At 45.7% G+C, this 17546-nt stretch overlaps 1 protein-coding gene across 1 annotated transcript in view; it reads left to right on the forward strand.

Annotated features, from left to right (window-relative positions):
* LOC139559627 (PH domain leucine-rich repeat-containing protein phosphatase 1-like) overlaps nt 1-17546 on the forward strand; it is a 78431-nt gene that overhangs the window by 53810 nt on the left and 7075 nt on the right. The window contains exons 3-13 of the mRNA XM_071375777.1: nt 409-534; nt 2325-2473; nt 7299-7445; nt 8478-8705; nt 10887-11089; nt 11559-11619; nt 11757-11852; nt 16254-16409; nt 16733-16933; nt 17060-17222; nt 17342-17472. Coding sequence (XP_071231878.1) covers nt 409-534; nt 2325-2473; nt 7299-7445; nt 8478-8705; nt 10887-11089; nt 11559-11619; nt 11757-11852; nt 16254-16409; nt 16733-16933; nt 17060-17222; nt 17342-17472 — 1661 coding nt within the window. The remainder of the gene's footprint in view (nt 1-408; nt 535-2324; nt 2474-7298; nt 7446-8477; nt 8706-10886; nt 11090-11558; nt 11620-11756; nt 11853-16253; nt 16410-16732; nt 16934-17059; nt 17223-17341; nt 17473-17546) is intronic.

Below are 17546 nucleotides of genomic sequence, written 5' to 3' on the forward strand. Positions count from 1 at the left end.
AAACAGGGACTGTGTTGTGTACTGAAAAAGTCCCTGGATGCTGTATGTGTTATTTTCTTCCTATAGGTATGTGTGTTTTCTGTACGCAATCAATATTTGTTCAGTCAATAGCCCTACAGGTTTGTTTATCTTGTTTGTCTGACCCTGAAGGCGTGTGTGTTGTCGTTGTCGTGTCTAACTGGCGATTTGTTTTCCGACAATGGTTATCTTGAATGTGTGACTTACCCTGGAGGTGTGAACTGAAGGTGTGTGTTTGTTAATGCTGTCTCATGGCCTAACGTGGGGTGTGTGTGTGTGTGTGTGTGTGTGTGTGTGTGTGTGTGTGTGTGTGTGTGTGTGTGTGTGTGTGTGTGTGTGTGTGTGTGTGTGTGTGTGTGTGTGTGTGTGTGTGTGTGTGTGTGTGTGCAGGTGGAGGAGGTGAAGAAGCATAGCCACTGCCTGGCGTTCAGCTCAGCAGGGCCCCAGAGCCAGACCTACTACGTCAGCTTTGACAGCTTCACAGAACACCTGCGCTGGCACCGACACGCAGCCAAGGTACATCAGTGTGTATTTGTGTGTGTGTGCAGAGGAGTACAGTTCGGGGTGAAACAGTAGCTCTCTCTGTCTCTGTCTCTCTGTCTCTCTCTCTCTCACTCACACAAACTCTCACTCACTCACTCACTCTCCTCTCTCTCATCCTTACTGAAGTAGGCCAAAGCCAGGAAACCAATTTTATAAATATTATCAGGGACGAGCGTGTCATGGAAGCCCAGGGGAACACTCAGAATAGAACCCACTGTAGGACTGGGAGGAGGAGTGGCATGAGCAGTAGTCAAGGCCTGGAGAGTAGCTAGTTAACCGTGTTCAGTAAGGGAAGTATTGTAAAGTACAGTAGTAAGGAGAGTATAGTGGAACTGGATCATATAGTAGAGAGTATATTAAGGAGAATATAGCAGTAAGGAGAGTAAAGTAGAGCAGTGTTTCCCATCCCCAGTGCTCAATTGACCCCATCACCACACATTTTTATTGAGAAACCCTGGACAAACACACCTGATTCAACTTGTTGACTAATCTTCAAGCCCTCATTGAGTTGAATCAGGTCTGTTTGTCCGGGGCTACACGGTGTGCTGTTGGGGGTACTTGAGGACTGGAGTTGGGAAACACTTTAGTAGAGGGTATAATAAGGAGAGTATAGTGGAACTGGAGAGTACAGCAGAGAGTATAGTAGTAAGGAAAGTATAGTAAGGACAGTATAGTGTAACTGGAGAGTATAGTAAGGACAGAATAGTGTAACTGGAGAGTATAGTAGAGAGTATAGTAGTAAGGAGAGTATAGTAAGGACAGTATAGTGTAACTGGAGAGTATAGTAAGGACAGTATAGTGTAACTGGAGAGTATAGTAAGGAGAGTATAGTAAGGACAGAATAGTGTAACTGGAGAGTACAGTGGAGAGTATAGTAAGGACAGAATAGTGTAACTGGAGAGTATAGTAAGGAGAGTATAGTAAGGACAGAATAGTGTAACTGGAGAGTATAGTAAGGAGAATATAGTAAGGATAGTATAGTGAACTGGAGAGTACAGTGGATAGTACAGTGGCGAGTACAGTACGGAGAGTATAGTAGTAAGGAGAGTATGGTGGTAAGGAGAGTATGATGGTAAGGAGAGTATGATGGTAAGGAGAGTATGATGGTAAGGAGAGTATAGTGGTAAGGAGAGTATAGTAGTACGGATAGTATGGTGGTACGGGGAGTATAGCAGCAAGGAGAGTATAGTAGTAAGGAGATTATAGTAGTAAGGAGAGTATAGTGGCAAGGAGAGTATAGTGGTAAGGAGAGTATAGTGGTAAGGGGAGTATAGTGGTACGGATAGTATAGTGGTATGGAGAGTATAGTGGTAAGGAGAGTATAGTGGTACGGAGAGTATAGTGGTACGGAGAGTATAGTGGTACGGATAGTATAGTGGTACGGATAGTATAGTGGTATGGAGAGTATAGTGGTAAGGAGAGTATAGTGGTATGGAGAGTACAGTGGAACTGGACTAAGTGTTCAGTCATGCTATGACAGATAACAGTAAATATACAGTAGATATACGGGAGATATACAGTAAATAACATGAGGTGGCCTGTTATGTCCTGCCCTGTCTCACTCATGGTTGACTTCCTGCCTTTCTAATCTTAAAACGCCTGACCTATCGATGACCTGTTAATAACCGCCCTAGGCCACACACACACACAATCCTCCCACAAATGCACAATCCCCCCCCAGTCACACACACATCCCAGCGGAGTCGGGATAATTATGTTTGACACCAGGTTTCCCCTTTCTCTCCCCTCCCCCGGTGGGTCAGATGGTGTCCCAGAGGATCAACTCTGTGGACTTGTCCTGCTGCAGTCTGGAGCAGCTGCCTCCCAACCTCTTCTACAGCCAGGACCTCACCCATCTCAACCTCAAACACAACTTCCTCCCCACAGACCACCGTCTGTACCAGCTACAGAGGTAGGTGGTACCATCCAGGGGAATTGGACACTCAGGACTGGAATGATATGGGATGGGTTGGGTCTCAAGAAGGGGTAGGGTGGGGTGGGCTTGGCCTGGTTAAGTTGCTCTGCCTGGACAGATCTGAGCATGGCATGGTTTGGCTTGGTTGGCTTAGTAAAGGGTCACAATTAGGGTAGGGCTGGACTGGGCTAGACTAGACTGAACTAGCCTAGATTGGAGTGGACTTGGCAGAATAGTGCTGGGCTTAAGATGCATGAATGGGGTAGTGTCAGTTAGTGGGCAAGGCAGTGTCAGTGGTCTTTGGTTGGGCAGACTTGAGCTGCTTAGGACCAGGTCTAGCAGAGCTGAGCAGGGTAAGGCTGGCCTGAGCTGGGATGGTCAGAGTTGGGCAGGACCAGGACAGGGCCTAGTTGAGTTGACCTGGACAGTCGGAGTGGATGGAGTCTAGTAGGGTAGCCCAGACCTGTCTGCCTCTGCAGGGAGGCTTTTAATATGGCCTGGCTCCCTCACTCTCCCTCTCAGTACTGCTCAGTGGGCACCATCTGGCCCCAGATTAAAGCACATAGCCAAGATGTACTATACACTGTGTGTGTGTGTGTGTGTGTGTGTGTGTGTGTGTGTGTGTGTGTGTGTGTGTGTGTGTGTGTGTGTGTGTGTGTGTGTGTGTGTGTGTGTGTGTGTGTGTGTGTGTGTGTGTGTGTGTGTGTGTGTGTGTGCACTCACGCCTGTCACAGCCTGTCTTAGAAATTCAGAAGATGATTTGTCATTTAACTGCACGTGCAAGTGTGTATGTATATTAGTGTCCTTGTAGTCTACGATGATAGAGAGAGAGCGAGGACTAGAGTGGGGGATTGTATGTGTGCGTGAGAGAGAATATTGGGTTGTGTGTTTGTCTGTTTGAGACAGACAGAGAGGCTGGTTGAAGGCAGAATTAGGGCATACAGAATCTTGATCACTGCAGATTAGAGTAGTGTGTGCATGTGCTCGTCTGATCCTGTCTGAACATGTGCCAGGACCGTCAACATTATACGAGGCTTTGGCCTTTTCATATTCTATATCCTGGCTAATGCAGGGGATAATCTGAATTCAAAAGACGGACATGACCGATGAAAAGCTGCTAGTTTGGAGATAAAAGGATATGATGTGATATGGAGGTTGTTTATGTATTTGGGTTTAATTGCTACAGAGCATCCCTGCTGGGCATCAGACTCACACAATGTACTAATGAGTATTAACTACATTAGTAGGGTCACTCGTATTTAAAGTGTTATTGGCTGAGCGATCGAGAGAGAGAGAGAGAGGGGGTGGATAGAGACAGGGAAAGAGAGAGGGGAAGAGAGAGCGAGAGAGAGGGGGGGAAAGAGAGAGAGAGAGAGGGGGAAAGAGACAGGGAAAGAGAGAGTGAGAGAGGGGGGGGGAGAGAGAGAGAGGGGGAAAGAGACAGGGAAAGAGAGAGCGAGAGAGAGGGGGGAAAGAGAGAGAGAGAGAGAGGGGGAAAGAGAGCGAGAGAGAGGGGGGGAAAGAGAGAGAGGGGGGGAGAGAGAGAGAGAGGGGGGGGGAAGAGAGAGCGAGAGAGAGGGGGAAAGAGACAGGGAAAGAGAGAGCGAGAGAGAACAACATGGCCTAGTCTAGACTCCTCAGCTCTCACCGTGTCTGTGAGCATGTCACAATGTGTATTGGCTCAGGTTTGTGTGTGTGTTCAGACACACATTTTTCCTGAGAGAGAGAGTGTGTGAGGAGCTAGGTTTCCATCCACTTGGCGACAGATTTTCATGCAAGTATTCTAAAATCTGCATAAAAACAATATGCGCATTTTCCCACCAGAGATGTTTCCACCAAAGTGACTTGTTGTTGATTAAAGGCTGTGCGTGATGACGTAGTGCACATCAAAATAACTTTTGCAGTGAAATTCCCATGTATTGAATAAAAACTACAAGTTAAATGGGTTTCCATCGCATTTTCAACTCTACACATTTATTCCTGAGGTGCTGACCTGTTGCACCCTCTACAACCATTGTGATTATTATTTGACCCTGCTGGTCATCTATGAACGTTTGAACATCTTGAAGAACGATCTGGCCTTAATGGCCATGTACTCTTATAATCTCCACCCGGCCCAGCCAGAAGAGGACTGGCCACCCTTCAGAGCCTGCTTCCTCTCTAGGTTCCTTCCTTTCTAGAGAGTTTTTGCTAGCCCCCGTGCTTCTACATCTGCATCGCTTGCTGTTTGGGGTTTTAGGCTGGGTTTCTGTATAAGCACTTTGTAACATCTGCTGAAAATACATTTGATTGATAGATTGTAACGAAAAATGTTGCGTTATATAGTCAATGTCAGCTATCTGAGCAGCTAACCGATCGCTGCAGCTGTACATAGCCCATTGGTAAATAGCCCACCCAATCTACCTACCTCATCCCCATATTGTTTTTATTTACTTTTCTGCATTTTTGCTCACCAGTATTTCTACTTGCACATCATCATCTGCTCATCTATCACTTCAGTGTTAATTTGCTAAATTGTAATTACTTCGCTACTATGGCCTATTTATTGGCTTACCTCCTCACGCCATTTGCACACACTGTATATAGACTTTCCATGTGTAACTCTGTGTTGTTGTCTGTGTCGCACTGCTTTGCTTTATCTTGGCCAAGTCGCAGCTTTAAATGAGAACTTGTTCTCAACTAGCTTACCTGGTTAAATAAAGGTGAAATAAATCAAATCAAATAAATAAAATGTGCCACTCTGGTCTTGGCACGTACCTCTAGCCAACAGCTGGCAGGTACAGTGTGGGTATAGCCTACCTGATGAGATTATTATGGACAAAATAGCAAGATTAGTTTTATTTGTCAAATGTCAACCAAGCATCAATCAGCATGTCACCAGAATAAGACCCTTGATGTTTATTGAAAGGGGCATCAAGCTCATCACCCTGTACTTTCACCACCCTGTGAAGTTCATCATCATTTATAGAATCTGTAGCCTAATAACCGCATTGCTTTCCCGCGTCGTAGTGGGAGGACCAAACAACATATCATTGCGTGACTAAGTTTACTTCAATATGATTGCAATGATATCAATATTTACCCAAAAAGGCGTTTCCACCACCATTTCTCGCATAATTAATTTTACCGACACAAAAAGATCCCACCTTGTCTAGCGTATTTTGTTTTGCCGACATTTTGAAAGTTTACGGACAAACGTTCTGTTTCCATCAGGCCTGCTGTGACATTTTTGAATCCGACATTTACTTTACTCGCATAAAAAGGTTGGAAGCCTGGTTTGTCTCCCTTTTTGTTTCCCTATAAACACTGGGTTTCCGTCACACCATGGCATCTGACTATTTAGTATTTTTCCAAGTGGTGTTCCTCCTCTCTTTCTCCCCCTCCTTACCTCCCTCTTTCTTTCTCGCTCTCTCACACCTCCCACTCTCGTCCTTCATAACTTTTAGGCAGCATTATAAATATGATAATACACGGACGGGGTCAAAGGTTTAAACAGATGCACGGAACCAGATCCAGCCCCTCCCTGTGTGATGACCTTTGTAATAGAGCATTGCATTATGGGATTAGGGGACGGGCTAGTATCCTACACACCTGAATACCCATATTTGATTGGCACATCACTCTCTAGAGCTAATCTGGCTAATCTGGGGGGGGGGGGGGGGACAGATAGAGAGATGCAGCGAGATGGAGAGCGGGAGAGAAAGACAGAGGGGAGCAGAGAGGGGGGGTATGTGTGGTGTTAGTCAGCAGATTTGAGCTGGTGATCTACAGGAGCACAGGGTTGTCCCGGCCTCCTTGTCTCGTTCAGCCCCTCCAGGAGGACGCCTCCCTCCCTACCTCAGCTGGAATTAAATGGCCTTGCAAATTAATAGCCCTGTCATCTAGCTTCCCTTTTTCTAATAACACATGATGAAGAGGCTGGCTGAACTGGCTGCGTGCGTGCGCGTGTGTGTGCGTGCGTGCGTGCGTGCGTGTGTGTGTGTGTGTGTGTGCGTGTGTACGTGTGATCGATTCAAAGCATTGCCAGACTAAAAGCCAGCAGACTTGTTTGTGAGGTTATCAGCTTTGATGCTAACATGGCAATCGGCCCAGGAGTGGTGGGGCCGTGTGCCATCCACCTCTCTCCTGTCCCCTTTCCCCTGTAAGGGTGACTTGACTGAAGGTCACTGCTGAACCATAGGACACAAAGCCAAATGCCACTAGCCTCTGGTGTTGCTACTGACAACACACACTGCCTGTTTCCTCTACATGACAATGTATTTGTATTTTCATTTTGACTGTTGAGTCAAACCACTGACTTTGCTAACTTCACAATATCACAGATGTGTGATATTTAACATTTTACCACATTATGACAGAGGAACAGAAAAGGTCAGAGAAAGTCCCATAGTCTTTTGACGCTTGTTTTAAACTTTGGGAGCATTCTAACAGAGTGCACTTACTCTTATAACAGTGTGGTTACATGGGCACAGCAGCACACTACTCTTGAACCAACAAACTACATAATACATATTATAACCTGGCTGGTTCGAGCCCTGAATGATGATTGGCTGAAAGCCGTGGTATATCAGACCGTATACCATGGGTATGACAAAACATTTATTTTTGCTGCTCTAATTACATTGGTAACCAGTTTATAATAGCAATAAGGCTCCTCTGGGCATTACCAATATACCACGGCGGCTAAGGGTATATTGCATGATGCCTAAGAACAGCCCTTAGTCGTGGTATATTGGCCATATACCACATCTCCTCGGGCCTTATTGCTTAAATATACTACTCACAACCTCCCTCTCTCTCCTCCCTCGGCTCCCTCTCTCAGGTTCTCTTGTCTGCGTAGCCTCAACCTGTCTAACAACCAGCTGGGTCAGTTCCCCGTGGTCATCTGTGACATCCCCACCCTCACCGAGGTCAACCTCAGCTGTAACTATCTGACCAACGTGGGCCAAGCTGTGGGATCCATGACCAAGTAAGAACCAGAAAGTGTCTAGGGGTCAATGGCACCCTATAGAGTACCACAGTATGAGTGATAATACCCATAAATCCTAGCGGTCAAAACAGGGAAATGGTTCCAATCGTATTTCCACCATTCATTTTTCCTATAAGGGGTAAGCCTACACGAAACACAGCCCTTATTTTAAGTGTTTCTAAAATCCCCTATGACCGCTAGGTTTTATGGGTATTATGACATCACCACTGTAGGGCTCTATTCCCTATATTGTGTACTACTTTTTCCCCCCAGAGGCTCTGGTCAAAAGTAGTGCACGTCATAGCAAATAGGGTGCTATTTGGGATGCATGCGAGGGGTCAATGGGCATATAGAGAGGGACAGAGAGGTCGAAGGTTGTTCTTAATCACAGTTCTAGGATCAGATGACCTCACCCGCGACCCTAACCTTCAACATGAAGTATCAGTGGTTAGTGTTAGTTTCTATCCACCTTCTCCAGACACAGGAGACCATTGGATAGATTCTGAAATATCATAGATATATTAAATATGTTTAACATTTCAGATGATCGTCTGACGATCTGATGGTAACCTGAAGTGAATGCAGACTGAGCTGATAGGGAAACTGATAGTAGTTCACGTGGGGTGATACTTTAGGACGGGAGAGAGAAGCTGTGATGAGGTGATGTCTGCTTCCTCGCAGCAGCTGAGCACCTCTCCTCTCCTCTAATGGAAGGATCTGGAATGCAGCCTGTGAATTCCTCAGTAATGCCCACTGAGCATCAATGCTACTACTGCCACCTCCTGGTTGTAGAGGGAAAGACCTTAGTATCAGAAAGTGGAGAATGACAACGTTGAAAAAGGGACTCGGCTGTTTGTAATGTAGCTCTTTTGATTGTACTTGATCACCACGCATTAGACAGGGATTCTTAAGATAACAGGGAAATGTCAGCGTGTTTTTTCACACAAAGTTAAGATGCTGTCTTCTCACATCATGCTCACCCTCCTCTCTCTCCCTCTATTTCTTTCCCTCTCTCTCTCTCTCTCTCTTCAGCCTGCAGACGTTTCTCCTAGACGGTAACTGTCTGAGTGAGTTACCCAGTGAGCTGGGCTCACTCCAGAGACTGGGCTACCTGGGCCTGTCCTTCAACCAGTTTACCCACGTGCCCCAGGTGCTAGAGCGTCTGGTGTCCATGGAGAGGCTGTGTATGGCTGGAAACAGCCTGGACACACTGGTGCTGCAGAGCTTCAGACTGCTCCGAGTCAAACACGTCGACCTACGGTACGCAGAGAGACAGATATAGATAGACAGATAGATAGACGGACGGACAGACAGAGAAACGGGCAGACAAGCTCGATTCAGATCCTATCTACAGCTCGTGATAAAGAAACATTTTGTAATCCAGTCAGAGTGTCCTCATTACAAGCAGACGTCAAGCTTTGCACCCAGGCCAAAACATTGGATGTCCCATTTTTTTCCCCATTGCATGTACAGTAATGGCAGATGCATGCAACTCGTTCACCCAATGAACGCCATGCGTGTTTTGTCCATTCTTATGATCTGAACACAGTCTACACCTAGCCGTAATCATGTCTAAACACCTGGCGGGAAACATTCAATCTCACTGATGTTGGTCACAATCCAATCACAGAATGTTTATAATCCAGCGCGTGTAGACACATGGGTGTTGCCGGCTGGACACGTTTGACTGGACTTATCTCTCGATTGCAAAACTCAAACAGTGAGAGGAAACTACACTAAACTGTATGGAACAGAACCAGGCTGAACAGAAAGTCGGCAGGGAACAGAACCAGGCTGAACAGAAAGTCGGCAAGGAAGACAACCAGGCTAAACAGAGAAAAATAGTGGAACCGAACCAGGCTAAACAGAGTCAGCCTGGAACAGAACCAGGCTAAACAGAGTCAGCATGGAACAGAACCAGGCTAAACAGAGTCAGCATGGAACAGAACCAGGCTAAACAGAGTCAGCATGGAACAGAACCAGGCTAAACAGACTGTCAGCATGGAACAGAACCAGGCTAAACAGAGAGTCAGCATGGAACAGAACCAGGCTAAACAGAGAATCAGCATGGAACAGAACCAGGCTAAACAGACAGTCAGCATGGAACAGAACCAGGCTAAACAGAGAATCAGAGTGGAACAGAACCAGGCTAAACAGAGAGTCAGCATGGAACAGAACCAGGCTAAACAGAGAGTCAGCATGGAACAGAACCAGGCAAAACAGAGAGTCAGCATGGAACAGAACCAGGCTAAACAGAGTCAGCATGGAACAGAACCAGGCTAAACAGACTATCAGCATGGAACAGAACCAGGCTAAACAGAGAATCAGCATTGAACAGAACCAGGCTAAACAGAGTCAGCATGGAACAGAACCAGGCTAAACAGAGAATCAGCATTGAACAGAACCAGGCTAAACAGAGTCAGCATGGAACAGAACCAGGCTAAACAGAGTCAGCATGGAACAGAACCAGGCTAAACAGAGTCAGCATGGAACAGAACCAGGCTAAACAGAGTCAGCATGGAACAGAACCAGGCTAAACAGAGTCAGCATGGAACAGAACCGGGCTAAACAGAATCAGCATGGAAAGTCACGTAATCATTACTAGACCGATGTTCTCCCTGCCTGGAAAAGAGCAGGCTTTGAGTGACTTAGCATTATTTGTCTAGTTAATACATCACTCCTGTCACGACGATGGGACATTCACTGAAGTGCCTCTGTGTCATGTTGTGAAGCCCAGGACCAAAGATCACACGTGATTGTAGCTAGAGATTAATATGGAGTGGTCTGTTCTATTTGTCGGTCGGTGCGGCTTTTTCCAGTCTTTTACAGAAATATGTAGAAATGTGTTGAGTGTCAGGTCATTTGGCACGTAAAGCTGTTAATGAGTAACCTCGATGGTGCATACCCAGAGACAGGGCCGTTGAGGTCAGATTTCAAGTATAGCAGAGGAGACCTCAGTACATTTATTTGGCCACACATATGAGATATTAGACCATCTCTTATTTGTTATTTATTGAACCTTTATTTAACTAGGCAAGTCAGTTGAGAACAAATTATTATTTACAATGACGGCCTGCACTAGCCAAACCCAGATGTCGCTGGGCCAATTGTGCGCCGCCCTATGGGACTCCCAATCACGGCCAAATGTGATACAGCCTGGATTCGAACCAGGGACTGTAGTGTTGCCTCTTGCACTGAGATACAGTGCCTTAGACCACCGTGCCACTCGGGAAGGACTGTAGATATTGAATCAATGTGTTCGCTTCAAGTAAAATCAGATTTGATTTCAAAATCCCCTTAGTTGACAACTCCCCCCCCCAAAAAATTATTCAATCCATACAGACATTGATCTTGATCTGATGAGTGTTAATTAGGCTACGGCCCATACTGCCAACTGTCCAATTATGCATGACCTCTAACCTTTGCCCTCTGTGCCATCAGGCTGAATAAGATCCGGGTGGTGGTTCCAGACGAGCCAGACCTGCTGAGACACGTGACCCAGCTGGATGTGCGTGACAACGGGCTGGAGGAGCTGGATGCCTCCCTGTTCCCACGCCTGGAGGTCCTCCACTGTGAGAGGAACCACATCGCCACCCTCAAGGTCAAGGGCTCCATGCTCAAGGCCGTCTACGCACAGAACAACGGTGGGTCTGCGTCCCCAGTTAGAGTCCATCGGTGCCTGCTGTGCTTGTAAGGACGTAGGAGGGTGACGTTGCCCCTAGTCGCTGATCTTGGGTCAGTTTTGCGTTTTTCACACTAACGGTTAAGGCTGAGATCCGCGATAGGTGAAACAAATGCCACTGGCCGCCCCAGGTGAATTGGTTATTCTTTTTGTTTTGAGGAAATGAGCATCCAGCGTCGTTGTAAAAAAATATAACTGCTGTTCTATTGCACGTGCAGGGAGAAAAAACAGCATTCGCTGTTAGAAGTAACGTCTTTGTTGTTCTCATATCGCAAAACGGACGTGGGGAGAGCCTACTGCGTCTGGAATTCCTCCTCTATTGCCAGTGTCATTCTCAGTCTCTGTCACCACCTAGCTACAGCGTCTGCTTCCATTCGTCACGTCACACCCCGTCGGTGGTTTAATGCTCTCTAATGTGTTCTCTTCTATAGAGCTACGGGAGCTGGAGGTCAGCCCAGTGCCCTCCACCCTCACCTACATGGACATCTCCAGGTGAGGCCAACAACTTCCCTTCATCACTCAACATTGCAGAAAATACTGTGCGGACACTCTCTAAACCGTAGCATACTCACAAAGCCTCTTCAAACCTGGCCTCTCCTCTCTCCCTCTCCCTCTCTCTCTCTCTGTAGGAATCGTATGGAGGCCGTCCCAGAGTGGCTGTGTGAGATTAAGAAACTAGAAGTTCTGGACATTAGCCACAACCTCGTTACTGAGCTCCCAGCACGGTCAGTTTTTCTTGGTCTCTCGCTCTCTCTCGCTCTCTCTTGCTCTCTCTCAATTCAATTCAAAAGGCTTTATTGGCATGGGAAGCATTGCCAAATGTAAATCTCTCTCTCTATCTAACGCCAGTCTCTCTCTCTATCATCTCTAACTATGGTCTCTCTCTCTCTCTCTCTCTCTCTCTCTATCTACAGTCTCTCTCTATCTACAGTCTCTATCTACGGTCTCTCTCTATCTACGGTCTCTCTCTCTCTATCTACGGTCTCTCTCTTTATCTACAGTCTCTATCTACGGTCTCTCTCTCTCTTTATCTATGGTCTCCCTGTCTATCTATCTCTAGCTACGATCAGTCTACTCCCAATGGCTCAATACTTTTTCAACCAGGAAAAGCCCATTGAGACCCAGAGTCTCTTTTTCAAAGGAGATCTGGCCAAGAAGGCAGCGACCATACATACATTACAGAATGAAAACATAGAACAATACAGTAGAATACAACAACATGATCCAGACTTTAAAAAAAGCATTTACACTCCTCTGTAACAGAGTCTCCCATCAAAATGTTAATTCATTCAGTGTCACTAACATATCTAGATGAAGCATGAGTTGTAGACTAGTCCATGCCTCTGGTGCAAAAAACGAGAAGGCAGTCTTGCCTAATACTGTGAATGTCCTGGGGACTTTAAGTAGCAACCACCTAGCAGACTGGGTATGGTAACTGCTGGTGGTGAAGGAGACCAGACTACAGAGGTAAAGAGGGAGTTTACCCAAAAGGGCTTTGTAGATGAACACATACAAATGTAGCTTTCTGTGCATATAAAGTGAGGTTCAACCTACCATTTGATACAAGGTGCAATGGAGGGTGAGTGACTTGGCATTTGTAATAAAGTGCAAGGATGCATGATAAACAGAGTCCAGTCTTTGTAAGACGGAGGAGGATGCATGATAAACAGAGTCCAGTCTCTGTAAGACGGAGGAGGTTGCATGCATATACAACAAGTCACCATAATCAATTACAGAGAGAAAAGTGGCCTGAACAAGCTTCTTTCTAGCCATAAGCGGGAAGCAAGCCTTAATACGAAAATGAAAACCCAATTTCAATTTAAGCTTCCTCACAAGATTGTCCACATGAACTTTAAAGGACAACTTGTCATCCAACCATATACCTAGGTATTTGTAGGATGACACTTTTTCAATGGATAAGCCACCAGATGTGACACCGCTAACCTTCTCCGGTAAAGGTCATGCATTTCGTTTTTTGTAGATTCAAGACCAGTTTGAGACCATAAAAGGAGGCCTGCTGTGACTGAAAAGCAGTCTGGAGCTCTTCAACAGCCTGAACCAGAGAGGGAGCACATGAATATATGACTGTAGCATCTGCATATAGATGTAACTTTGCTGATTGCATCCCATTTCCCAAATCATTAATAAAGAATTGAGAACAACACAGGAGCTACAATGGAACCCTGGGGCACACCTCTATTAATCTCAAGAAAGCTAGACTTGTAATTGTCAGTATATACACATTGTGTTCTGTCAGAAAGATAGTTCCTAAACCAATTTACTTCCCCTTCACTGAGACCAATGTTATTGAGTCTAGTTAGCAACAATTCATGGTCAACTGAATCAAATTCCTTTGATGAATCAACAAACAGAGCAGCACAATGTGGCTTTTTATCAAGTGCATTAATGATGTTGTTTGCCACTGCCATGGCTGCAGTTGTGGTGCTGTGCCCCGATCTAAAGCCAGACTGAACCCTGCTCAGTATGTTCTTTTCAATTAAGAAATTTAACTGAGTTCACTAGGGATTCATAGACTTTGGCCAGGATAGGGAGTTCACTAGGGATTCATAGACTTTGGCCAGGATAGGGAGTTTGGAGATAGAACAATAGTTATTAGCATCTGAGGGATCTCCACCCTTTAGCAGTGGGAGGACATAAGCTGATTTCCAAATGCTGGGTATTGAATTGGTCAAGAGACTCAAGTTGAAAATGTGAGCCACAGGTTCAGTAATAATACCAGCTGCTATCTTTAAGAGGTAGGGGGTCCAGGTTGTCTGGACCTGCACACTTTTTAGTGTCTATTGCCTTTGGTGCTTTATAGACCTCAGTATAAGAAACAGGCTCAAAGTTAAAATGGTTCACATGGGGGCCTATATCATAGTTGACTGTAATAGAGCTTACATTAGAGGCCTGGACCCCACAATTATTAATAACTGAACCAGCAGATATGAAGTGCTTGTTAAAAACTCCTACAATATTTGCTTTATCCTTCACTTCATTAGAATCCATCATTAAATGGTTAGGAAGGCCAGAGGAGACATTAGAACCTGACACTGATTTGATCAGCGTCCAGAACTTGGTAGAGTTGTTTATGTTCTCTGCGACTGCATTTAAATAGTAATCTGATTTGGACTTCCTGATCAATCCTGTGCATTTGGTTCTTAGCGCTCTGAAGCAGGCCCAGTCAACAGGAGCATTTGTATGCCTAGCTTGATCCCAAGAGACATTTCTCTTTCTAATTAATTGTCACGTGTGCTCCCTCTCCGGGCCTCTAGTCACCAGGCTGCTGATTATTGCGTACACCTTACCCCATCTTCACGCGCGTCAGCGCCTAATGACAATCACCTGGACTCCATCGCCTCCTTGATTACCTGCCCTGTTTATGTCACTCCCTTTGGTTCCTTCCCCAGGTGGTATTGTTTCTGTTTCATGTCTGTGTGCTGTTAGTGTTTCTTGTTTTGTGTTATGTTCTGTTTATGTATTAAATATTCACTCCCTGTACTTGCTGCCCCGACTCTCAGCCCACATCGTTATATGAATTCCGCAAAGTTATCAGGAAACCAGGAATTGTCCCTTCCACTGATTTTGAATTTCTTCACAGGGCATTGCTTAGTCCCAGGCAGTGTCAACATGGGGAAACAGACTTACTCTGTCTATATTATGGTACAGATCATGTAAGAGCACCTTCTCATCAAACTGTCTAAAATATCTTTTAAAAATATAACGGTGTTTGGCTTGGGTCATGTTTGTATTTCTAACACAAGCAACTGCACAGTGATCACTGACATCATCACAGAATATCCCAGTCCATGTGTGTTTGCGAGGGGTATTCGTTAGAAGAATGTCCAACAGGATACTGTACAATCCTTCTCTGTATTCTCCAAATGGCTCTTTCTCAATACTCTAAAATAGCCTGTTGTTGTCTCCTTTCCTTCGTAACCACTGATAATTCGGAAGACTGGATGGGTTTTTACCATGTGTATTCCAGCTCTCATGTCCTGTCAGATCAGTGATCATGGAGGGAAGGACACAAGGAATAGAAAAAAGGAAGCTAGTTTGGACTGTTGAGACGCAGCCAGTAGTCTCATTTAGTCCCTCTGGACACTTCATCTTATGCCTGTGTGCCCTGCACATGGACAGTCTTCTATCCCCAACTAAGCGCCATGAATCAACCAGATCCTCATGAATCAACCAGATCATCATGAATCAACCAGATCATCATGAATCAACCAGATCATCATGAATCACCATCCCATCCTTTCTCTTTTTATATCCCCCTCTAGTTCACTTCAGATGCTCCTTCCTTCTGTCTTTCTCACTGTATTATTCTCTCTCCCTTTCTCTCTTTTGCTCCCTCTCTCTCTCTCTCTCTCTCTCTCTCTTTCTTGCTCTCGCCCCACTCTTTCTTTCTCTTTCTCACGCCCCCTCTCTCTCGCTCCTTCTCTCTCTCTCTCGTTCCCTCTCCCTCTCTCTCTCGCTCTATCCCCTATCTCCCTCTGCAGATCTATATTTTACTCAGGAAGTGTCAGAATGACGAATCTTAGCTGCAGGCTCCACTAGAGGTGCCGATATGTTCTGTTTTCATGTCTTCATCCCTTCCCCACCCCCATCCCATGCCTTCTGTTACGACCCAGTTTAGACGCACATCACGCGCACGGAAACGCATGCACACACCACCCCAGCAGACCAGCTGCACTGTGACAGTGTGTCTGTGTGTCTTTGTAAGCACAGAAGGTCTTTTATCTGCGTTAAGCACAAGCCACAAGTCGGTTTATCGCCAATTCCCTAAACGTATGTGTCTTCTTTCTGAAGATTTATCGGTGCATCTTTTACAAGCATACTTTCCTTGTCTCCACGCCTTTGTCTTTACTGATCTGAACACACAGACTAAGTGAAGGTAATATGAAGGCATTTTCTTTCACCTGTCCCGCTCTTAACTTCTTTGTCAGTACAGTTGGAGAGAAGGAGAAGAGGCGAGGAAGCCACTTGAGACAATTGAGATGCAGCCCCTGTTTCTCTCCCTGTCTTACTCTGACCATTGAGATGCAGCCCATGTCCCACCCATTGCGACTGCGATGTTGTTACTGGTTTGACACTGACGTCTCTCCACTCCCCCCTACTGGCAGGTTGCTGTGTAGCAGCAGTCTGAGGAAGCTGAGTGCAGGACACAACCACCTGCAGAAGCTGCCTGAGAGAGTAGAGCGCCCATTACTGGAGGTGTTGGACGTACAACACAACCAGCTGGCAGAGCTGCCCTGCAACCTCTTCCTCAAATCTGACAGGTAACACAACATTATGAACATATATTACATATAGGATGGTAAACATACAATGAATATGATTACATGGTAGTGAATGAAACTCGGTGTGAATAAAAGTAAATGAATGATATGCCTGTAGTGTTGAGGTAAAGTACAATCTGTGTTGTTTGTATCAATATAACAGCATGATGACAAGGGGTGTCCTTTAGTTATTACCCCAGTTATTTACTAGTTAATCTAAGTTATTACACCTGTTAATACAAGTTATTACACACTATTACTATCCCTGCTAAAGTACGTCTAATGGTTGAAAGACTGACATTCGAGCTCACTTCCTGTTTCAGTTTACGGTGCCTGAATGCCTCAGCCAATAAGCTGGAGCACCTGCCTCCCTCCAGCCTATCAGAGGAGAGCAACAGCGTCCTACAGGAACTGTACCTCACCAACAACCGTCTGACTGATAAGTGTGTTCCCTTACTGACGGGACACACACACCTCAGAGTACTACACATGGCCTACAACTACCTGCACACCTTCCCTGCCAGGTGAGTGGATGTAGGCTACATCACACACACACATACCAAATAACTGCTTCTTTGTCTACCTCACAATACAGTTCACTGTCTCTTATACATACATACTCACTGACTCTCCCTTTTCCTTCACTGTAGTAAAATGGCCAAGCTGGAGGAGCTGGAGGAGCTGGACCTGAGTGGGAACAGGCTGAAGACGGTGCCCACCACCATCATGAACCTCAGACGCATGCACACACTCATCGCCCACTCCAACACCATAGAGGTCTTCCCCGAGGTCATGCAGCTTATGGAGATGAAGGTAAGTGTGTCGCGCATGCATATGCATTTGTGTGCGTGTGTGGATGCGTGTGTGTATGTGGATGCGTGTGTGTGTGTGTGTGCGTGTGTGTGTGTTAACCCTCTCCTGTCTCTCCTCAGTGTGTAGATCTGAGCTGTAATGAGCTGAGTGAGATCAGCCTGCCTGAGAACCTGCCTCCTAAACTCCAGGAGCTGGACCTGACCGGCAACCCTCGCCTCAACCTGGACCACAACACCCTGGAACATCTCAAGTAAGTCTTCTATTAGTGTAGACAAGTTGTGATGATTTAAAGATGGAATCAAATTGAATTCTTTATTCGTTTGT

Source organism: Salvelinus alpinus, chromosome 30, assembly GCF_045679555.1.
Source record: "Salvelinus alpinus chromosome 30, SLU_Salpinus.1, whole genome shotgun sequence".
NCBI classification, from domain to species: Eukaryota; Metazoa; Chordata; class Actinopteri; order Salmoniformes; family Salmonidae; genus Salvelinus; species Salvelinus alpinus.